Source organism: Myotis lucifugus, unplaced genomic scaffold (genome assembly GCF_000147115.1).
Source record: "Myotis lucifugus unplaced genomic scaffold, Myoluc2.0 scaffold_395, whole genome shotgun sequence".
NCBI lineage: Eukaryota > Metazoa > Chordata > Mammalia > Chiroptera > Vespertilionidae > Myotis > Myotis lucifugus.
The window spans coordinates 551,734-570,808 of record NW_005871443.1 but is presented as its reverse complement, the minus strand read 5'-3'; the positions used below and the strand labels follow the sequence as shown (position 1 = coordinate 570,808).

The window sequence follows — 19,075 nt, the reverse complement described above, 5'->3', positions numbered from 1 at the left end:
AGGAATACTTTTATCCCAGATACTTAGGTAAGTTTAAATCACTGCTTCCTTTAGTTGTCATAAAGGCATAGTTGGGGGATAGTCGTTACATGTCAGAGAAACAAGGGGTCAAAACCTCATTTACCAAGTTAGTCCTGGAGGGAAGATCGCTTAATTATACAGAGAGTTTGAAACTATCCAGAGCACGTAGGTCAAAACACTTGTGTCTTTTGTACCATAATGATCCGTGTTAACCTCAATCCAATGCCATTATTTGCAAACCTCTTTTCTGCTCTGAGTCCAAGTTTAGCTTATTATTTGGGGATATGACCGATTCAGTAATTCTCAGACTTTTTGATCTCAGGACTCTGCATTTCTGACATTTCTGAGGATGCCAAAGAGCTTTTATTCACGTGGCTGGTAATTAAAACTGAGAACATTAAAGAACGTTTCTATTTCATTTGAATGACAGGGATGTACAAGCAAACACGCTTGGCCACTGAGCAGTGATGTCATTGTGTGAGGGTGGCTCTACTGTACGCTGCGGGGAGAGTGAGAGTAAAGGGCAAACGACAACTGAGTCCTATCAGGACGATGACATTGACCTCCCCAACCACCCAGAGGGCCCTGGGTTCCCCTGAGAACTGCTCCTTCAACGAATACTGTTTTAAGATGGTCTGGGATGCATATCACTTACAATGAGAGAAATGTATTCCAGGTCTTCCTTGTTAATTTTGTAAAGTCCATGTGGGTAAATGTTCCATTGGCCTTACATTCTCCTAGAGGTACCTTCTCTGGGTCCGTATCTGGCAACAGGCCGAATGGACCGGTGACTGGCCCTGAAAAGCCCGGGAACCCGCCTGCCTCTGGGCGCTCTGTTGGTCTCTGCTGGCCTCGCTCCTGGGTATGTGAGGTTTGTTTCCTGAGGCAAAGGATGACCAGTTATCCCATGAGCCCACCCTTTAGGGGCCACCTGTTGCCGGGCCAGTGTTCCCTTAGGCATGGAGAAGTAGCAGGGACCTGTGGAAGGACCCGATGAATTGGTTCAACACCCATTCTGCACAACTTCAAGCTTCCTATCATCCCAGAATGTATGTGCTCAAGAGGCCAAGCCTCCCCTCCCCATCCCCATGCCCATGCGGAACGGCCAGTGTCAGTCTGCATACGCAGCGGTTCTCAACCTGTGGGTCGCGACCCCTTTGGCGGTCGAACGACCCTTTCACAGGGGTCGCCTAAGACCATCCTGCATATCAGATATTTACATTACGATTCATAACAGTAGCAACATTACAGTTATGAAGTAGCAACGAAAATAATTTTATGGTTGGGTCACAACATGAGGAACTGTACTTAAAGGGCCAGAAGGTTGAGAACCACTGGCATACAGCACCTCAGACAGCTTGACTTTCACAGTAAGGTCCATTTGAAATGGAAGTTTAGCTCTCTGACTACGACCAGAAAACTTACTGGATGTGCTTAGTGATTCTTCCGTACACGAGCAGAGGGGGCCACTGGAGGAGCTGCGGACGGTGTGCACAGTCTGCCCCTCGGTGGAGGCACTTTCATTTGTTAAAGTGTATTAACAAAAGCTAAACGGCGTTATTGCTGGCGGACTGGAGCACTCAGGTCAGCGTGAATAGTCTGCTCTCCCAGAGGTCCCAAGAGGCTGTGGTATTGTCTCTAAAGCCTGTTTCGCCTCCTGCCTGAAGAGTGACACGCCACCCGTTTCTCTCTTGCAGCGTGCATTAGTAAACATGGATCTCCGTACTCAAAAAACCCAGACTTTGTTCAATGCGTTCAAAGTAAGTCCGTCTCCTTCCTGTCTTCCTCAGAGCCCTGTGAGTTTGGGTAACTGTAAGCTTTGTTGTGGTTTTCGGGGGGGTCTTGAATATTTCCATTATCTGAAGGGGCTATCGCACCTGCCTGAGGTCTCCCTTTTCAATGAACTGTCTTGTTCAAGCAAGTATGTTTTGGTTTTGAATCAGCAAGAAGCGCACAGGGTACGAAACGTAAACCTTTCCCGAGGGTGTAAAGAGAAGGCACATCCCTGGCCCTGCCTCCTAGTGAACCTGGGAGTTCTCTTTCCCAGAGGCCACCACGTTACCAGGTCTAAGAATACATGATACGAGCAGTGTCGAGGGTAGCTCCCCCACACATGATCTGACCCCACTTTTGCCACCAGATACGGTGGATACCTCCCATATCAGTACATACAGAGCTGCCCGCTGTCAACATTGGCCATGGGTGAGGGGCATAATTTAACCAATGTGTATTGGTGGACTTGTTAGCTATTTCCAGTATTTTTGTTACTATGAACTAAACCAGAATGACATCCTTGTGCCTTTGTCACCTCTCACACATCTAAGTATATCTGCAGAATAAATTCCCAGGAATGGAATTGCAGAATGAAACCTATATTTATTTTTCCTCTTGATGAAGATCTGACCCTAATTACCCCCTCAGCAGAGGGTGAGCAGGAGCGCCCATCCCCCACATCTTCAACAGTCTAATGTATTTTTTTAAACTTTTTTATCTTCTCCAATATAAGTGGTGAAAAATGACACTTTATTTTATATTTTATTCAGTCATTTCCGTTTATGTTTTTCTTACTAATGGGTGAAGCTGACCTTCATGTGTTTAAGGCCTTGTATTTCTCCTGTGAACAATTTGTTCACATTCTTGACCTATTTCTCTCAATTTATAGGAGCTCTTGATTAGATTTCTGCAAATTTGCCATTTGTACCAAAGGTAGCAACATTTTTTACTTGGGCCATAATGCTTCTTTTTATTATTGTTATCATACTGTAAAAAGGATACTCTTGTTGCATGAATTTTAACCCACTCATAGAACTTGTAACCACCTCTGCTGAGCCTGACTCAGGGCCTTCCTAGGTCTGAGAGTTTCAAAGTACAGCCCGTGGTGTTGGCATGTTTACTGCACCTGTCCTACAGGTGAGGAAAACTGAGCTTCGAAGGGCACAGCCAGGCGCAACGTAGCAGGACTCGCCCTGTACTTGGTGTCAGACCTGCCATTGCAGGGATAGCCTAGAAGGTTGGCCAGACTCCGAGCTGCTCGTAGTATCTGGCTGTCAGGAGCTCAGAGGGTGGGAGGGCCGTGTGACCCAGAATCCCTTCTCCCCCTGGGAAGAAGCACCTGTTAACTCAGAGGGGCCAAAACCCATGGCCATGCATGGAGGGAGACCTGGAGCAAGCCTCTCCCCTCAGGGTCAAGCCATGACATCAGCCTCCCCGGGGTCATCCATGACCTCACTGGGCCTGAGGCAGGCGTGGGAGCAGGTCAGCTTTGTGTCATTTTGGCTTGTTGTTTTTAGTTAGCACTTTTCTGTCCATTTGTTAAACCAATTTCATATTTTATAATAATGTACTCAAATTCATTAGGCTGTTTTAGTTCCTGGGTTTTAAATTGCCCGTTTTTTGAGGTTATAACAAAAGTTATCTAAGTTTTATGTTTAACTGTATGATCCGCCTGGAATTTCTCCCGAGGAGGGAGGGGTCTGGATGTGTTCATATTTTCCCAGATAGCAGCCCCCTTGGTCCAACACCATTTATGTGAAAGCGCTGGGGTTTCGCTCAGAGAAGGGCCACCGCAATCCTGGGCTACTTTGTTCCTATGTGAGAGATTTCATGGCATTAAAGTGACTTAAATTGTTTGAACAACAAAGATGATTTCTTAATGGGATTGAGACTTTCTCTCCTCCTGGGTGGCGGGCAGCCTGGGAAATGAGGAAGGAGGGAGAATCTCAGAGCTGTTTCCTGAACTGATGCTTAGAGGGGAAATCTCGTGCAGCTGCTGTTTATGCCAGAAGTTTTAAATGCAGTTCCTAGAAACTTAGGAAGCTGCCTCCATGCCTGGTCTCTCTGGCCAGCTCGTCCCAACTGGGCAAGCCTCTCACCCTTCCCTCCTTGTGGACCCAGTACCTCCTCCTCGGGCACTGGGCCAGGGCACTGGGCTTCTCCGATGGCTCCTGGGCATGACAGGAGTCTCTGAAGCCTGAGGCCCTGCACAAATGCACCGGCTGTCCTTACGGAGGGACACTGTAAAGACTGCAGGGAGTTGGGGTGTCATTCATGGAAATACGCACACCCTGTCTTGTGGGCCCCGAAGATGTGCCTTCTAGGCATGAGTGCACATGAGGTCAATTCAGGCAACTTTGCACTGTTTTTATTGCTGGAGGATTGAGCGGGTAGAATTTCTCCGTCACTAGTGGGAATGGGGTGCTTGCGATATATTGAGAAAAGGAATTTTCTAAGACTTGCAGGGGAGAATGAGTGGTTTTTATTTTCGTAGAGTTACATGCCTCAGTTTGCAAAGTCTCGGGCCCCTTAATCCAGTCCTGGAAAAGGTGTGGCTGGGGCTCTAGCAGAGCCAAAAGCAAAGCCAGTGTCCAGAGTTTCCGTCCACGGTGGAGCTGAGTCCGACGTCGCATCGGGCTAATTGCCGTCTATAATCCACTGTGTGGGTCCTACGTGATTGTGAGCGACATGGGTGACGTAGGGAGCCCGCCCCCTGAATCAGGAGTCCCAAGAGAGAAAAGAGGGACCTTCCTTTCTCTGGAGTTACATTTCTCATATTTCACGCCCTTGCAGTGATGAACATCCCATACATAAACAGATCTTGTGTTATAGAATACATCATGCCTGTTCTGACCACTGACTCGCTCCCAGGTGTGACCGACAGGTAAGCATCTTCCCATGTCACCCAGACCTTACTGGGCATGCATCTATTGTCTAGTCCCTCCAGCGATCTACAGAGAGCAGACTTGGAGAATGTTAACTACAGCTTCCTGGCAAAGCTGTATAAATGGCATGCCTATATTATGTAGTCTCCCCTTTGCTCCTTTCTTGTTAAATAATAACCAGGTTATTATAACAGTACTAGAGGCCTGATGCACGAAATTCGTGCAAGAGTAGGCCTTCCTTCCCCCGGCTGCCAGCACCGGCTTCCCTCTGGCACCCGGGACCCGGGCTTCCCTCACAGCCCTGGCTTCGTCAGGAAGGTCTTCCAGTAGGACATACAGAAGGACATCTGGTCTAATTAGCATATTATGCCTTTATTATTATAGATAATTTTCATCTGTTTCTTCCTAAAAATAGTCCTATCTGGTGATGATGGGCAGTTTATGGCTGAGTGCTTTGATTATCAATTATTGTTAAAATTAAAGCAAATGGCCTCAAAGTGTTCATCCCAGACAAGCCCCAGGCCTGGGGCAGACTTTCCCACTGACAGTTCCGCCTTCCCTGCTCACAGATTCCCTCAGCACGTTGGTGTGCCTCCAGCAGGAGGGCCTGCGGTCGGTTTCTGAGGCCTGGGTTTCTCTGCTTTGCCCAGGCCGGGCTGGAGGAGATCCAGGCCTGATTCTCCTCGTGAGGGAGGATCCCTTTGCCCTTTCTCTTCGGTCAGAACAGTGGGCCTCCCCACGGAAGCATGCTGTCCAGGCTATAACTTGTCATTACCTTCCAATCTGGGGGGAGTGAAAAGCACCTGAGAAAGCGGTCCTGTTGGATGTCAGCAGATGTTTCACATTCCAGGCCACAGCAACAAAGGAGCTCCTTCCTCCCTCTCCTTCAACACAGCCGTCTCAAGGCCAAGATAAGCCCATTATCTCCTAAACAGCTCCTTCCATTCAGAGGCCTGATGTCAGGGCACAGATCACCTGTCAACTCAGAAACCCTCTGCAGGCTTGCTGGGGGGAGAGGGAGGGGTGTCAGGGAGGGGGACTTAAATGGATGCATTTGGGCCTGCAGAAGTTTGTCTCAATCCCAAAGAGGTTTGCTGGGCACCTGCTGAGTGTCAGGCTCTCAGATGCTCATTCCTCCTTCCTTTTGTCCTGGGGATAAACTTTGTTTTTGTTTTTCTTTTTTTATTGAATTTATTGAGGTGGCATTGGTTAATAAAGTAATATAGGTTTCAGGTGTATAATTCTATAATATATCATCTGTATATCGTATGGCGTGTTCACCACCCCAAGTCAAGTCTCCTTCCATCACTATTAATCCCCTATACATTCTTCTGCCTTCTTCCACCCCCTTTCCCTCTAGTAATCACCATACTGTTGTCTCTGTCTATGAGTTGTTGTTTCTTTTGCTTAACCCCTTCACCTTTTTCATCCAGCCCCCCACGCCCCTCTGATAGCTATCAGTCTGTTCTCTGTATCTATGAGTCTGGTTTACTTTGTTAATTAATTTTGTTCACTATATTCCACAAGTAAGTGAAATCATATGGTACTTGTCTTTCTCTGACTGGCTTATTTCACTTAGTATAATACTCTCCAGGTCCATCCATGCAGTCACAAAACATAAAGTTTCCTTCTTTACGGCTGAGTAGTATTCACTCATCTACTGATGGGCATTTGGGCTGCTTCCAGATCTTGGCTACTGTAAATAACACTGCAATGAACATAGGAGTGTATATATTTTTTCAAATTAGTGTTTCGGGTTTCTTCAGATATATTCCCAGAAGTGGAATCACTGGGTCATAAGGCAGTTCCATTTTTAATTTTTTGAGGGAACTCCATACTGCTTTTCGTAGTGGCTGCACCAATCTTCATTCCCACCAACAGTGCGTGAGGGTTTCCTTTTCTCCACATCTTCTCCGACACTTGTTGTTTGCTGATTTATTGATGATAGCCATTCAGACAGGCGTGAGGTGATATCTCATTGTGGTTTTCATTTGCATTTTTCTGATGATTAGTGATGTTGAGCATCTTTTCATATGTCTATTAACCTTCTGTATGTCCTCTTTGGAGAAGTATGTATTCAAGTTCTTTGCCCATTTCTTTTTTCTTTGCCCATTTCTTAATTGGATTGTTTGTTTTTTTGGTGTTGAATTTTATAAGTTCTTTATAAATTTTGGATGTTAACTGTATATCAGATTTATCATTGGCAAATATATGCTCCTATTCAGTGGGTTGTCTTTTCATTTTGTTGATGGTTTCCTTTGCTGTGCAAAAACTGTTTAGGTTGATGTAGTCCCATTTCTTCTTTGATTTCTATGGTTTGAGTCTAACATTTACATCTTTAATCCATTTTGAGTTTATTCTTGTGTATGGTGTAAGAAGGTGGTCTGGTTATTTGGAGGGGGGGGGGGCGGTGCACATATCTGTTCAATTTTTCCAACATCATTTATTGAATAGACTACCTTTATCCCATTACATGTTCTTGCTTCCTTTGTCAAATATTAATTGACTATAAAGGCATAGGTTTATTTCTGTTCCATTTTTCTATATGTCTGTTTTTATGCCATTGCTATGCTGTTTTGATTTCTCTGTCCATGTAGTATAGTTTGATATCAGGTATCATGATTCCTCCAACTTTGTTCTTCTTTCTCAAGATTGCTGTGGCTATTCTGGGTCTTTTGTGATTCCATATAAATTTTTGGAATATTTGTCTAGATCTGTGAAGTATACCATTGATATCTTGATAGGAAATGTGTTGAATCTATAGATTGGTTTGGATTATATGGACATTTTAATGATGTTAATTCTTCATATCCATGAACATGGTATAGGCTTCCACTTACTTATATCTCTTAACTTTCTTTCTTCAGTGTCTTATAATTTTTTGAGTATAGGTCTTTTACATCCTTGGTTAAATATATTCCTAGGTATTTTGTCTGTTTTGAAACAATTGTGAATGGGATTGTTTTCCTAGTTTCCTTTTCTGATAGTTCATTATCCTATATAATAAAGAGGTGATATGCAAATTGACCATCACACCCTCACACAAGATGGCTGCCCGTGTGGTCAAAGATGGCTGCCACAAGATGCCTGGCAGGGGAGGGCAGTTGAGGGCAACCAAGCCTACATGGGAGAGAGGGCAGTTGGGGGGGCCAGGCTGACAGGGGAGGGCAGTTGGGGGCAATTGGGCTGGAAGGGGAGCAGTTAGACGTCGATCAGGCTGGCAGAGGAGTGGTTAGGGGGTGATCAGGCTGGCAGGCAGAAGCGGTTAGGGGCAATCAGGCAGGCAGGCAGGTGAGCGGTTGGGAGCCAGCAGTCCCGGATTTTGAGAGGGATGACCTGTGGGATCGGGCCTAAACCGGCAGTCAGACATCCCCCGAGGGGTCCCAGATTGGAGAGGGTGCAGGCTGGGCTGAGGGACCACCCCCCCTCCCCCGAGTGCATGCATTTCGTGCACCAGGCCTCTAGTTGGTGTATAAACATGCAACTGGTTTCTGGATATTTAATTTGTATCCTACTACCTTATTGAATTCATTTGTCAGTTCTAGTCATTTTTTGGTGGAATCTTTAGGGCTCTCTATATACTGTATCATGTCATCTGCAAAAATGAAAGCTTTACTTCTTCCTTTCCAATTTCAATTCCTTTTTTTCTTCTTCTTCTTGTCTGATTGCTGTGGTTAGGACTTCTACTATGATGTTGAATAAGCGTGGTGAAAGCAGACATTCCTGTCTTGTTACCAATCTTAAGAGAAGCACTTGTAGTGTTTGCCCATTGAGTATGATGTTGGCTGTGGGTTTGTCATATATTGCTTTTATTATGTTGAAGTATGTTCCATCTCTTCCCATTTTTTGAGGGTTTTCATCAAAAATGGGTGCTGGATTTTATCAAATGCTTGGTCTGCATCTATTGATATGATAATGTGCTTTTTATCTTTCATTTTATGTGGTGTATCACTTTTATTGATATACGGGTATTGTACCAACCTTGCATCCCCAGAATAAATCCCACTTGATCATGGTATAGGATCTTTTTAATGTATTGCTGGATCTGGTTTGCAAATATTTTGTTGAGGATTTTAGCATATATGTTCATCAGGTTGGCCTATAATTTTCTTTCTTGTAGTGTCTTTATTTGGTTTTGGAAATAGGATAATTCTAGTCTTGTAAAATGAGCTTGGGAGACTTCCTTCTTCTTAATTTTTTATAATAGTTTGAGAAGGATACGTTTTAGTTCTTTGAATGTTTGGTAAAATTCACCTGTGAAGCCATCTGGTCCAGGACTTTTGTTTTGGGGGAGTTTTTTTATTTTTTATTACTGCTTCAATTTCACTAGTTGCAATCTATCTATTCAGATTCTCTGAATCTTCCTGATTCAGTTTTGGAAAATTGGATATTTCTAGGAATTTATTCATTTCTTCCAGATTGTTCAATTTGTTGGCATACAGTTGTTTGTAATATTTTCTTGCAATCTTTTGTATTTCTTTGGTGTCAGTTGTTACTTCTCCTCATTCATTTCTGGTTTTATTTGGGTTCTCTCTCTTCTTGATGGGTCTGGTTAACCATTAAAGGTTTGTCAATCTTGTTTATCTTTTCAAAGAAACAGTTCTTGGTTTTATTGGTCTTTTGTATTGTTTTTGCTAGATTTTATTTCTGCTCTGATTGTTATTATTTCCTTCCTTCACTGCACATTTTTTGGCGAGGGCAGGGAACCGTAATGCCTTCTACCGGTAAGCAAGTAGAAACTGGGTCCAGCGATCAGAGGAATTTAGTCATGGAGTAGTGGGTCACCCACAGCTGCCTCAGATCCACCCGAGGTCAGCCCTGAGGCCCCACATGCTGCATGGATGCCTTTCCAGGCTGCTGCACTCGCTGTAACAAGAGTTATACTCTGGGGGCAGAAAGGATGGGGAGGGTGAGGTCGAGTCTAGCCCAAGGACTAGAGAGATGAAGGGACATATCTTGGCAGGAAGGGGCTCTGAGGGATTTTATTCTGGGATGAGTGTTGTGTAGGAATCTCCTAGAAAACCCCACCCCAGTAGAAGTTGGTGTTGGCCTCTCAACCCTGGGGACTGTGTGAGTTGTTGTTTTTTAAGGAGGGTTTAGGCATTTTAGGCAAATTCTAGACAAAGTTAACCAGCTCTTCACGTCAAAGGTACATGTGTGTACCTTTAACTTTAAATCTTTAACCAATATGTCAAGTGGAGACCCACACCACCTCCTTGACCCTTTTCTCCTATGGGGGCCCATCTGGGCTTTGGATTGAGTGTTGTGGGAGGCGTCAGGTGAACCAGCTGCTTCGCCTGGGCTCAGGTGTTGGCCAGGCCGGTATGTCGCCTACCTCCAGTCTCTGACCCTCCTGCCATCAGAGCCCCTTCCTATCAGGACGAAGTCAGGAAAGCAGACCTGTTCCTTCATCTCCCTAGTCCTGGGGCTGGACTTGACCTCACAGTCTCGTCCCTTCTGCCCCCAGAGTATAACCCTCTTTACAGCGAGTGCAGCAGCCTGGAAAGGCATCCATGCAGCATGTGGGACCTCAGGGCTGACCTCGGGAGGATCTGAGGCAGCTGTGGGTGACCCACTATTCCATGACCAAATTCCTGTGATCACTGGACCCAGATCCTACTTGCTTACCGGGAGAAGGGGTTTACAGCTCCCTGCCAAAAACAACTGCAGTGCCTCACAAATACTGGGAGACATGGATCGGTCTACACTCGCGAGTGTTTTGTGTTGGTTGTGACCATGCAAAAGAAGCCCACTTTGAGGTGTGCCATGGGGAGGTCACAAGAAAGACACAATGAGAGACTTGGGTTCCAGTTTTTAGACAAGGTTATGCAGATTCCCCGAGGATCGGGGTGCACAGACCAGGTGGGCAGCTGAGAACATAAAGCACAGCGACAGGGGCCCACACCGGGTCCCGCAAGGAACGCAGAGACCACTGCCTTCCTGTACTGGTGGCAGGGGAGCAGGTCTACCAGGACTCATTGTGGTGACAAGAGCAAGCCCTGCGGTGGGAACGCTGTCCCCAAATTTGGAGTCAGGCTGGGAACATCAGTCATTTTAAGAACGAAGAGATCAACTGTACGTGACACCTGGTGCTTTCAGCTTGGGCCTGTTCCCAGGGGCCAGGCAGTGGAATGCGTGGTGTCTGCAGATCTGGACGGGGTGGGGGCAGAGAGGAAAAGCTGAAGAACCATTGAATCCTAGGTCCCCGGGGGTCAGATGATCCTCTACTCACCTGCCACATTACCTAAGCTGGGCTATTCACTTCGTACATGAAAAAGGTGATAATACCTGATTCACGTGCTGTCGATGGGTGTGTGGCCCTTGGAAACCACACAGTAACATGGTGTGAATGACAGTGGGTGCTGAGTGTCAGAGAGGGTGTCAGTGTAGCCGGTCTGGGCCGCGCACCTGGGTGGCACGCCCCTGGTGTCACCTGCCCTGCTGCTGCCTGGTGTGCCACCTGCCTGGGCCTGGGGGTTGTGACAGGCAATTGGCCTGGGTGACCACATCTCCAGGGCTGTTGGGGAAATGTACCCAGCTGCCCTTAACTAAAAACAAAACTGAGAAGCCGATTTTGCTGTCGGTTGTCAATGCAGCTAAAATCCACGCACCAGGGGCACTGACGAGTTTCCGGAGGGCAGTCTGGGTGCCTTGCCCATCTGACTGAACGAGACAGCCTCCACCCTCAGCTTGGGCTTCAGCCATGAACCCCGTGCTGTTCGGGGCCTGGATAAGAACTGGAGGAGAGAGAAATAGGAAAATAGCAGAGAGTCACCGGGAGATGTTTAATGTCTGTAGAGTCATGAGGGAAAGACAGTCAGTAGATTCTGTGAGGAGCAAAGGCGAAAGCAGCTTTACATGAGGGAAGAGAAAGGGCCTTTCAGGAGCAGACGGTCACGTGGCGCTTTCTGTCTGAGCTGGACGGGACATGCTGCCGGAGGCCAGTGTGGACACAGCCTGGGCTGGGCTGAGTCAGGACACACCTGCTCTCGATGAGAGTCTCTGGGAAACCTCAACAGGTGAGCAGCGGTGGATGCAGGGCCTGCTGCTCCCAGGACCTGCCTGTGTTCCTCCACCGGCTGCGCCTGGCCAGCTCCGGGTTCCTCCACCTCCAGAAACGGCCCAGCCATCGTGTTGTCTGTAGGCATGAGCCTTCCTCGGGCCAGTGGAGTCCGGCCTCTCCACGGTGTCCTGATTGAGTGCCGATGGCAGAGAAAGGGCCAGAAGGACTTATCTCTCCCGGCCAGGCCCACCTTGGTGTGGCCAGGAGCCTCGTGGGAGGATTCTTGGAGCTCTGGGTGCAATCATAGCTTCCCCAGGACTCTGATCTCCGCTGCTTGAAGCATGGGAGCGTGTAATCGCCACGCGGACGGGGTAAGTGCCCGGCCGGCCTAGGTCGTGGGAGCTTCAGCCGTGTTCGTGAGAAGCTCCTCCTCGCGTGGAGAGCCCTCGGGAGGCACCCTGCTGGGACAGTCTCTTAGCCGCGGTCCCTAAAACAGGCGGAAATGATGCTGGTGATTGACATGCTATTATCCCAGGCAGAGGGCTTCCCAAGCAAGTGGGTCGGGCACGTCGGCCTGGGCACTGCCACCCCGGGGCACTGTGGGAGCAGCCAGTGCAGCCTGGGCCTGGGGCAGTCCCCATCCTGGGCAGGCAGACTTCTAGGGGAAATGGGGCTCCCACGGAGGCCAAGCCCAGTGGAGAAAATGTTGGCGAAGGTGGATGGGCTCATGGTGTGAGTGGGCAGGGGGCCTGGCCTGAGAGGGTGGAGATGTCCACTGGGGACGTCTGCCTGGAGGGCCCTTGGGTCAGCCAGGGCTCTGTTGTCCTGCTCCCTGGGAGGTCCGAGCTCATGGGGCTCACTCCCTCCTCCCTTGCTCCCTGAGGGGCCAAGACCCCAACACCCTGGCCCTGTGTGTGGGTGGCTACTCCCTCCTGGAACCAGCCAGGGATCTGGCCAGCCTGTTCTGTGACCCTAGTTCTGCCCAGAGGTGGGGTTCTATGTGGCCGGCCTGGGCCAGCGGAGAGGACACTAGTGCCTAGGACCTGCCTCAGAGTGCTCCTGCCAGAGGCCAGTGTGCCCCAGGGTCCAACAAGAGGCTGTGCTCCTGCCCACCATGACTGTCCCCCCCCCACCCCGCCCAGCTGGCTGGGAGCAGCTCAGGACAGTTTCCTCCTTCCTTTCATCCCAGACCTGCCTGACCAGTGCTCTCCAAACCCCTGCAGTAAGGAGGGGACCCAAGTGTGCCAAGACCTCATGGGCAACTTCTTCTGCCAGTGCAAAGCCGGCTGGGCGGGACGGCTCTGCGACAAAGGTAAGGCCACCACAGCCACCAGACAAGGGATGAGGTGTGGGCATTGGGACCTCCCTGCAGGGCCCCTCCCTCTTTTCCTCTCCCTGCCCCAACCACCCTGCCCCACGTGGGGACACGGCCATGCTGGTCCTGGCTGAGACAGGAGTGGGAGGCATGGAAGTGCCTGCAGGCTGTCCACACTGGCCAGCCTCCACTCAGCTCCCGGGCGAAGAGGGAGAGATGGGTGGGCAGGGCATCCCCGGCCTCTCACCAGAGTCATCCCAGAGTGAGAATGTTTACACAGTGCTGGAGGCCCTGCTTTGCCTCTTGGGACAGGGGTGCTGTCCAGCTGGAGAGGCCATCGGTCAGCTCCTGAGAGAGCTGGGGAGGAGCAGAGGGATTCCTCTCCGAGAGCAGGGCTGGAGCACGGGACGGGGCCCCCACAGGCAGTAAGACCCCGCGCGGGAGCCCAGCGGCTGCCCACTTAGCCTCAGACCCCAGTGATTAAACGAGATGAGAGTAGTTTCTTCTCCCTCGAGTCTGCAGTTGTACAGTGTCAGCAAAGAAGCACCAACCCCCCCCCCCCCCCACAGGTGGGCCCTTCACTGTGGTGGAGAGCCGGGCCTCCCCTCAGGGCCTCCTGGTGTTTCCTCCTGGGGCCGCTGAGCAGAACTGGAGGCCCTGCCCACAGGTGGTCCGTGAGGGCTCAGCTCAGCCTGTGTGGGGCTTGGCCAGACTGCGTTTGGGCCTTGGCCATATCCACCCTTGGGCACTTTAGCCTTCTGCCCTCGTTCCATGCACACTCGGATGGCCACGGAGCTGGCACTGGACTGTCACCACCCACAGCACAGGAGAGCTCCCTATGCCCTCCTGCCCGTGGCCTGGGGTGGGTGCAGTGGAGAGAGACATGCAGACACTGCCACGTGCTCGAGGCGGATGTGTGTCACCTCCGGGCTCTCCCCAGTCCCTCTGTGTCCTGTGTGTGCCCAGATGTCAATGAATGCAGCCAGAAGAACGGGGGGTGCAACCAAATATGCTACAACAAGCCAGGCAGCTTCCACTGCGCCTGCTACAGCGGCTACGAGCTCTCCCGGGACAGCCGGAGCTGCCAAGGTAAGGCCTGGGCCCGACCGCTTTCCCGGCCTCTCTCCTCCTCTCCCCCGCCCTCCTCGCGGCTCCTCCCCTCTTCCACTTTTGCAATTGCCAAGTTGCTGAAGTTGGCAGTCACGTTGGCTCCTCTGCAAGAGGCTTTGGCAGTGGCTGCTTCTTTGGTTCTGGAAGGGAGGGCAGGAGGGAGGAGGGTTTCTGCAGAAGGAGCACATGCCCGGGCATGCCGGCAGCCCGAGGGAGCTGCCCATCACCATCTCGGCAGCACCACAGACGGGATGATTCACTGTGTCTATGGACATCGCTGCCCCGGAGGGAGTGCGGCTGCTGGGCCTCCTTCCAGTGCCACGGAGCCTGCAGGCTTTTCTGCGCAGCTAAGCGCCCAGGACACCACAGGGGCTGTGGGCAGGGAGCCCCAGTGCCAGGGTGTCACTCCCTGCACACACCCCGCTCCCATCCCCAGGGCCTGCTTCCTGCCCAGTTGCCAGCATTCCTCCTAGAAAGGCCCCTGCTGGCTGAGTAAAGCAGGAAGGAGCTCAGCAGCCCACTCCCCCTTCTGCTTCCAGTCTAGTCTGGGGCTCCCGGAGGCCCAGCACCCTGAGCTGACCTGCGAAGGACACTGCAAACTGTGGCCCATCCCCTCTGCTCCTGCGCAGCCCATGGTGTTGCCTGGTCAGAGCCACCACGAGCCACACAGCAGCCGCACCCCACTTTTCCGGGGGAGGCTTCTCCCTCTCTCCCCCCTTCCGATCCCAATGTGCTAGCGTCAGGCTGAGGGCCCAACGCAGGCTTGGCACCACAGGGCGCATCTCTGAATCAGGACCAGGGCAGAGCTCCCGGTTTGGAAAACAGCTTCCACTTTTGTCCACATCAGCGGCCCCCATTCCTGCATCCATACGACAGTTCTCACCTGAGTGCACAGAGTAACCCATTGCCCTTCCCATCTGCCTCCTCGACCTGAGACCAGCGGCCTCCATCAGGGCTGCTGGCCAGGCGCCAAGCCCAGCCCTGGCTCGGCCATGCACCCGAAAGGCATGTCCTTGTCTCCAAGAGCAACCGAGGACACTGCGTTGCTGGGCAGAAGCGTTTTACACAGCGCTCATTGGTCCCCCAATCCTGAGGACCTGTCTGCAGACCAGAGCTCTTGAACTTGGGTTTGCATCTGGTGCACCTGCAGCCACGGGGTTGGGGGGTGGGGTGGGGGGTCTGGGGTTGCCCACGCTCATCGTCAGGTTCCAGGGTGAGGCTCACTACTGGGCTCTTTAGATGCCCCAGGCAGTGACGCTGTGCACTGCAGAGGGAAGCCCTGCTTTAACCTCCTGGAAAGACCCCAAGTGACCACATCTTTAGTTTACTTTCAACCTCCCACCAGGTCTGTGAAGCCTGAGGAGGAGACAGTGGTCTGAGAGAACCCCTGCATCCTGTGGCCTTTTCCCCCCAGAGTGTGGGCAGGACAGCAGGGTGGGGTCTGCACCTGCCCGAGTCAGGGGGCCGAAAGGCACTCTCCGTACCATGACTGATTAGTGATCAGTGTGATGGCAGGAACCCCACCTGGTAGCCAGGTCTCAGCGTGTGCCTGCAGATACTGGCCCTCACACAGCTCCCTTCTCTTGGCCATTTCTTTTGGGACCTTGGGACACCAGACCTAGGCACAGGGCGCTTTGGGGAATGAGGACCATGGAAGATACTTCACTTTTCATCACGTCCTCCTTGGATGCTGGGGGGAGGAGGAGGTGGGAGGTCCCCTGAACCCCTGTTTCAAGCACTTTCCCTGGGAAGCATGAGAAAAACGGGCACTGGGTTGGTGAGTTCAGGGCTCAGGACTCTCCACCATCTCTCCTTGGCTGCAAGAAGGGACTGGGCAGCCTCAGGCCATGTGGCCGGGCAGGTGAGTGGGCCGGCCCCTCTCCTAAGGAGAGAAGCAGATGAGGGCCCCCTGGGAAGAGGGAGGTTGGCACCTGTGGGCCCCTTGGCCACAACGCACACATTGGGCTTGGGCTTGGGCTTTATGTGCTCAGTGCCAACACCGTCCACCTGCCTGCCCACGTTCAGCTTTCCTGGGTCACCACACTGTGATTAATCGTCGGGCAGTGGCATCTTCAATGGGCAAAGTGTCAGGAGGACTGAGGAGGAAGGAGGGGAGGGGGGCTAAGGTCATGGAGGCTGCAAGGATGGGGATCGGGCGTGGCCTGGGCCCCCAGCTCCACCAGCCGCATTGAAGGAGGCTCTGCAGCAACGCAGTTGCTCTGGGAGAAGAAAGGGAGGTGATTGGGGGTCATGACGGACACAGTGGAATTCGGGGTTCCATCTGCTGTTTCTTGTGGGGAAGAGATGGCCCAGTGCTGGGGCTGCTGGGCTGTGGCAAGGACAGACTCATGCCAGGAGAGAAAGTCCCACTCCAGGCCCTTCCCTGGTGCTGCTCTGACGCTGGTCCCAAGGGTGTCCCAGGCCAGCAGCTCTGGAACGTGGGAAAATGCCGCCTCTCGGGTCCTCCCTGCCACCCAAGTCAGAAGGTTGGGGGTGGGCCATCCAGGTGGAGCAGGGCCTCCAGGGGCTCTGGGGCAGCTAGGGCCTGAGGATCCTGTGCAGGGCATCCTGGAGTGGCCAGCAGGATAGTATCTGCTATGGTCAGAGTTTGCCCGACCAGCCATCCTTGGTGCTGGGCGGCTGCTCCAGCACTGGGCCGGGGCAGCCGCAAGTGTACACGGGGTGCTCACCCAGAAGAGCCATCTCCTCCCCGCTCCCGGGGGCTCTGCCCATGTCCCTGGGGCGGCCGGTGCCAGTCTGCACCCACCATGCACTTGCTGAGGGGAAGCCAAGTTTTTAAGCTCCCCGATGTGGGGTTGGCCAGCCTGGCTCCTGAAATGAAATACAGGTTCAGAAGCGTCACCACAGATCCATACAGACACAGGAGAACCGGCTGTTTTACACACTTTCTCTTGGGAAACGCGCGCTGTTGGTGTTGGCTCATTCTTACATCTGTGAGCAAGGTCTTACAGCAAGCATGTCGAACTCGCGGGCCGCAGGCTGTGGGCCGCCTGCCTCATTTATTTGGCCCGTGTTAGCCTTTGAGTTTGACAGGCTTGTCTGACAGTGTTCATGTTTGAAAGCCTGTGTTTGTTGGTAAACTATCCTTGTAAAGAAATTAGGAATAGTTGGGAAGCTTTGTAATACAGGGCTTTATGTAGCCATAGGAGGAATCACATGTTATTTGAAATAATCACATTTTCTAGAACCAACACTTTCTAGATATCCCTTCTGTTGCTGAAGGGAATGGGTTTTTCACAGCAGGGTTTTGGGTTGCCACAGTGGCAGAGTGGGTGGAAATATCAGGACAGAGCCTTGGTGATGTGTCATTACTGGGGTTTGATTTCCAAAAGACAGAGCCCAGTGTGCGGAGCGTGGAGGCTGTCCCTGGTGGTGGAGATGAGTCCAGGGTGCCCAGGGGGACGCAAGGGCTCCAGGGATGCAGGGTGGGACTGCAGCTCAAAAGGCCCCCAGGGGGTGCTGTTTTACCTTCCTGTGCTGCAATTATTTGAATTAAACAACAATTCTGTGCACACCTCTGGCCAAGCAGTGTTCTCTCCAGTGTCTGAAATGGACCTTTTCGGTCGGGACCCTGATCAGAAAGTCCCTCCATCCTCAGTCCCCGCTCCTGGGCCTAGAGCTGAAAAGTCCAATGGATGGAAGGAAGGGGACAGGCAGGAAGGGGGGAGGGGGAAGAAGAAGAGGGCAGGGTCAGGACCAGCAGAACCTGGGACCAGGGTGCTCTCAGGGGCCTGTTGTCAGCCTGCCAGCAGGGCGGCAGTACATTCCTGGCTCACCACGGGCGGCCTAGGCCGGCTGCATCCTCCCAGTCAATCTGGCCACAGCCGTGGTCCTCTGGGTTGTTTTGCAGACATAGATGAATGTGCAGATGCGGATGCCTGCGGGGAGGCACACTGCAAGAACCTGCCCGGCTCCTACTCCTGCCTGTGCGACGAGGGCTACGCATTCAGTTCCCAGGAGAAGGCCTGCCGAGGTACCCATCCCAGCCGCTGCAGGCACCACACACATACATACACATGCATGCACTGCACGTATGTAAACATGTGCACTGTATGTACGCACACCACACATGTGTGCACCACACACATATGCACACACATGGGCTTCTTGATGCAGCTGGGCACCTTCTCCAACATGCCACAGACACAGAGATAAACAACACAAGGCCATGCCTGTGCTCCTGCGGCTCCTGGGGCTTCTCTCCAGCCTCCACTCAACCAGCTGTATTTGGGGTCAGGCCTGTGAGCTCTCACTTCCCTGCTGAGCCCAGACATGTCCTCGGGGAGCTCAGAGAGATGTTCTCTCTCCCCAGCTTCTTGCCTGGTGCCCTGGCAGCTGCCCAAAACTTGAGGGGGATGATAGGGTGGTCCCGGCCCCTGCACCCTCCTCCAGCTCCCAGATCCACTCTCGAGACCCCCACACACTCCAGGGATTACTGTCCATGGCACAAACCTGCCCCAGAACCTTCAAGCCAAGCGTCGTACAGATGAGATTGTTTGCTGACCTGGGAGTGCGCGGTAGGCTTCACTTATCCTAACATCCTCCCTCACTTCGTACAGTAACTGCTCCCCTAGGAAAGAGCAGGTCGGACGCTGGGGCTGTGGGCCTGGTGCTGAGCGGGAGTTGGGAGGCCAGGGTGGGGCCTCTGGGAGTGGGGGCTTGGAGGTGAGTGCCTCCCAAGTCACAGTGAACACGCCATGGATGTGATCAGAGAGCAAGTATGTGCGATTGCACAAAGTGAGGTGAGGACGTTTCCCTTGTGGCCAACAGATGTGGACGAGTGTACGGAGGGGCGCTGTGAGCAGGCCTGCGTCAACTCCCCGGGGACCTACACCTGCCACTGCAACGGACGCGGGGGCCTCAAGCTGTCTCGGGACATGAACACCTGCGAGGTAGCACCCACCTGTAGCCAGGATGCTCGGCCTTGCCCTCAATTGACTGGGCTAT

At 51.9% G+C, this 19,075-nt stretch overlaps 1 protein-coding gene across 2 annotated transcripts in view; it reads left to right on the top strand.

Annotated features, from left to right (window-relative positions):
• Positions 1 to 19,075, top strand: part of GAS6 (growth arrest specific 6) — a 48,230-nt gene that overhangs the window by 13,566 nt on the left and 15,589 nt on the right. For both annotated transcript variants that reach the window (XM_006102050.3, XM_014467418.2), the window contains exons 3-8: positions 3 to 27; positions 1,719 to 1,781; positions 12,872 to 12,994; positions 13,964 to 14,086; positions 17,979 to 18,101; positions 18,899 to 19,020. In XM_006102050.3, the coding sequence (XP_006102112.2) occupies positions 3 to 27; positions 1,719 to 1,781; positions 12,872 to 12,994; positions 13,964 to 14,086; positions 17,979 to 18,101; positions 18,899 to 19,020 (579 nt within the window). The remainder of the gene's footprint in view (positions 1 to 2; positions 28 to 1,718; positions 1,782 to 12,871; positions 12,995 to 13,963; positions 14,087 to 17,978; positions 18,102 to 18,898; positions 19,021 to 19,075) is intronic.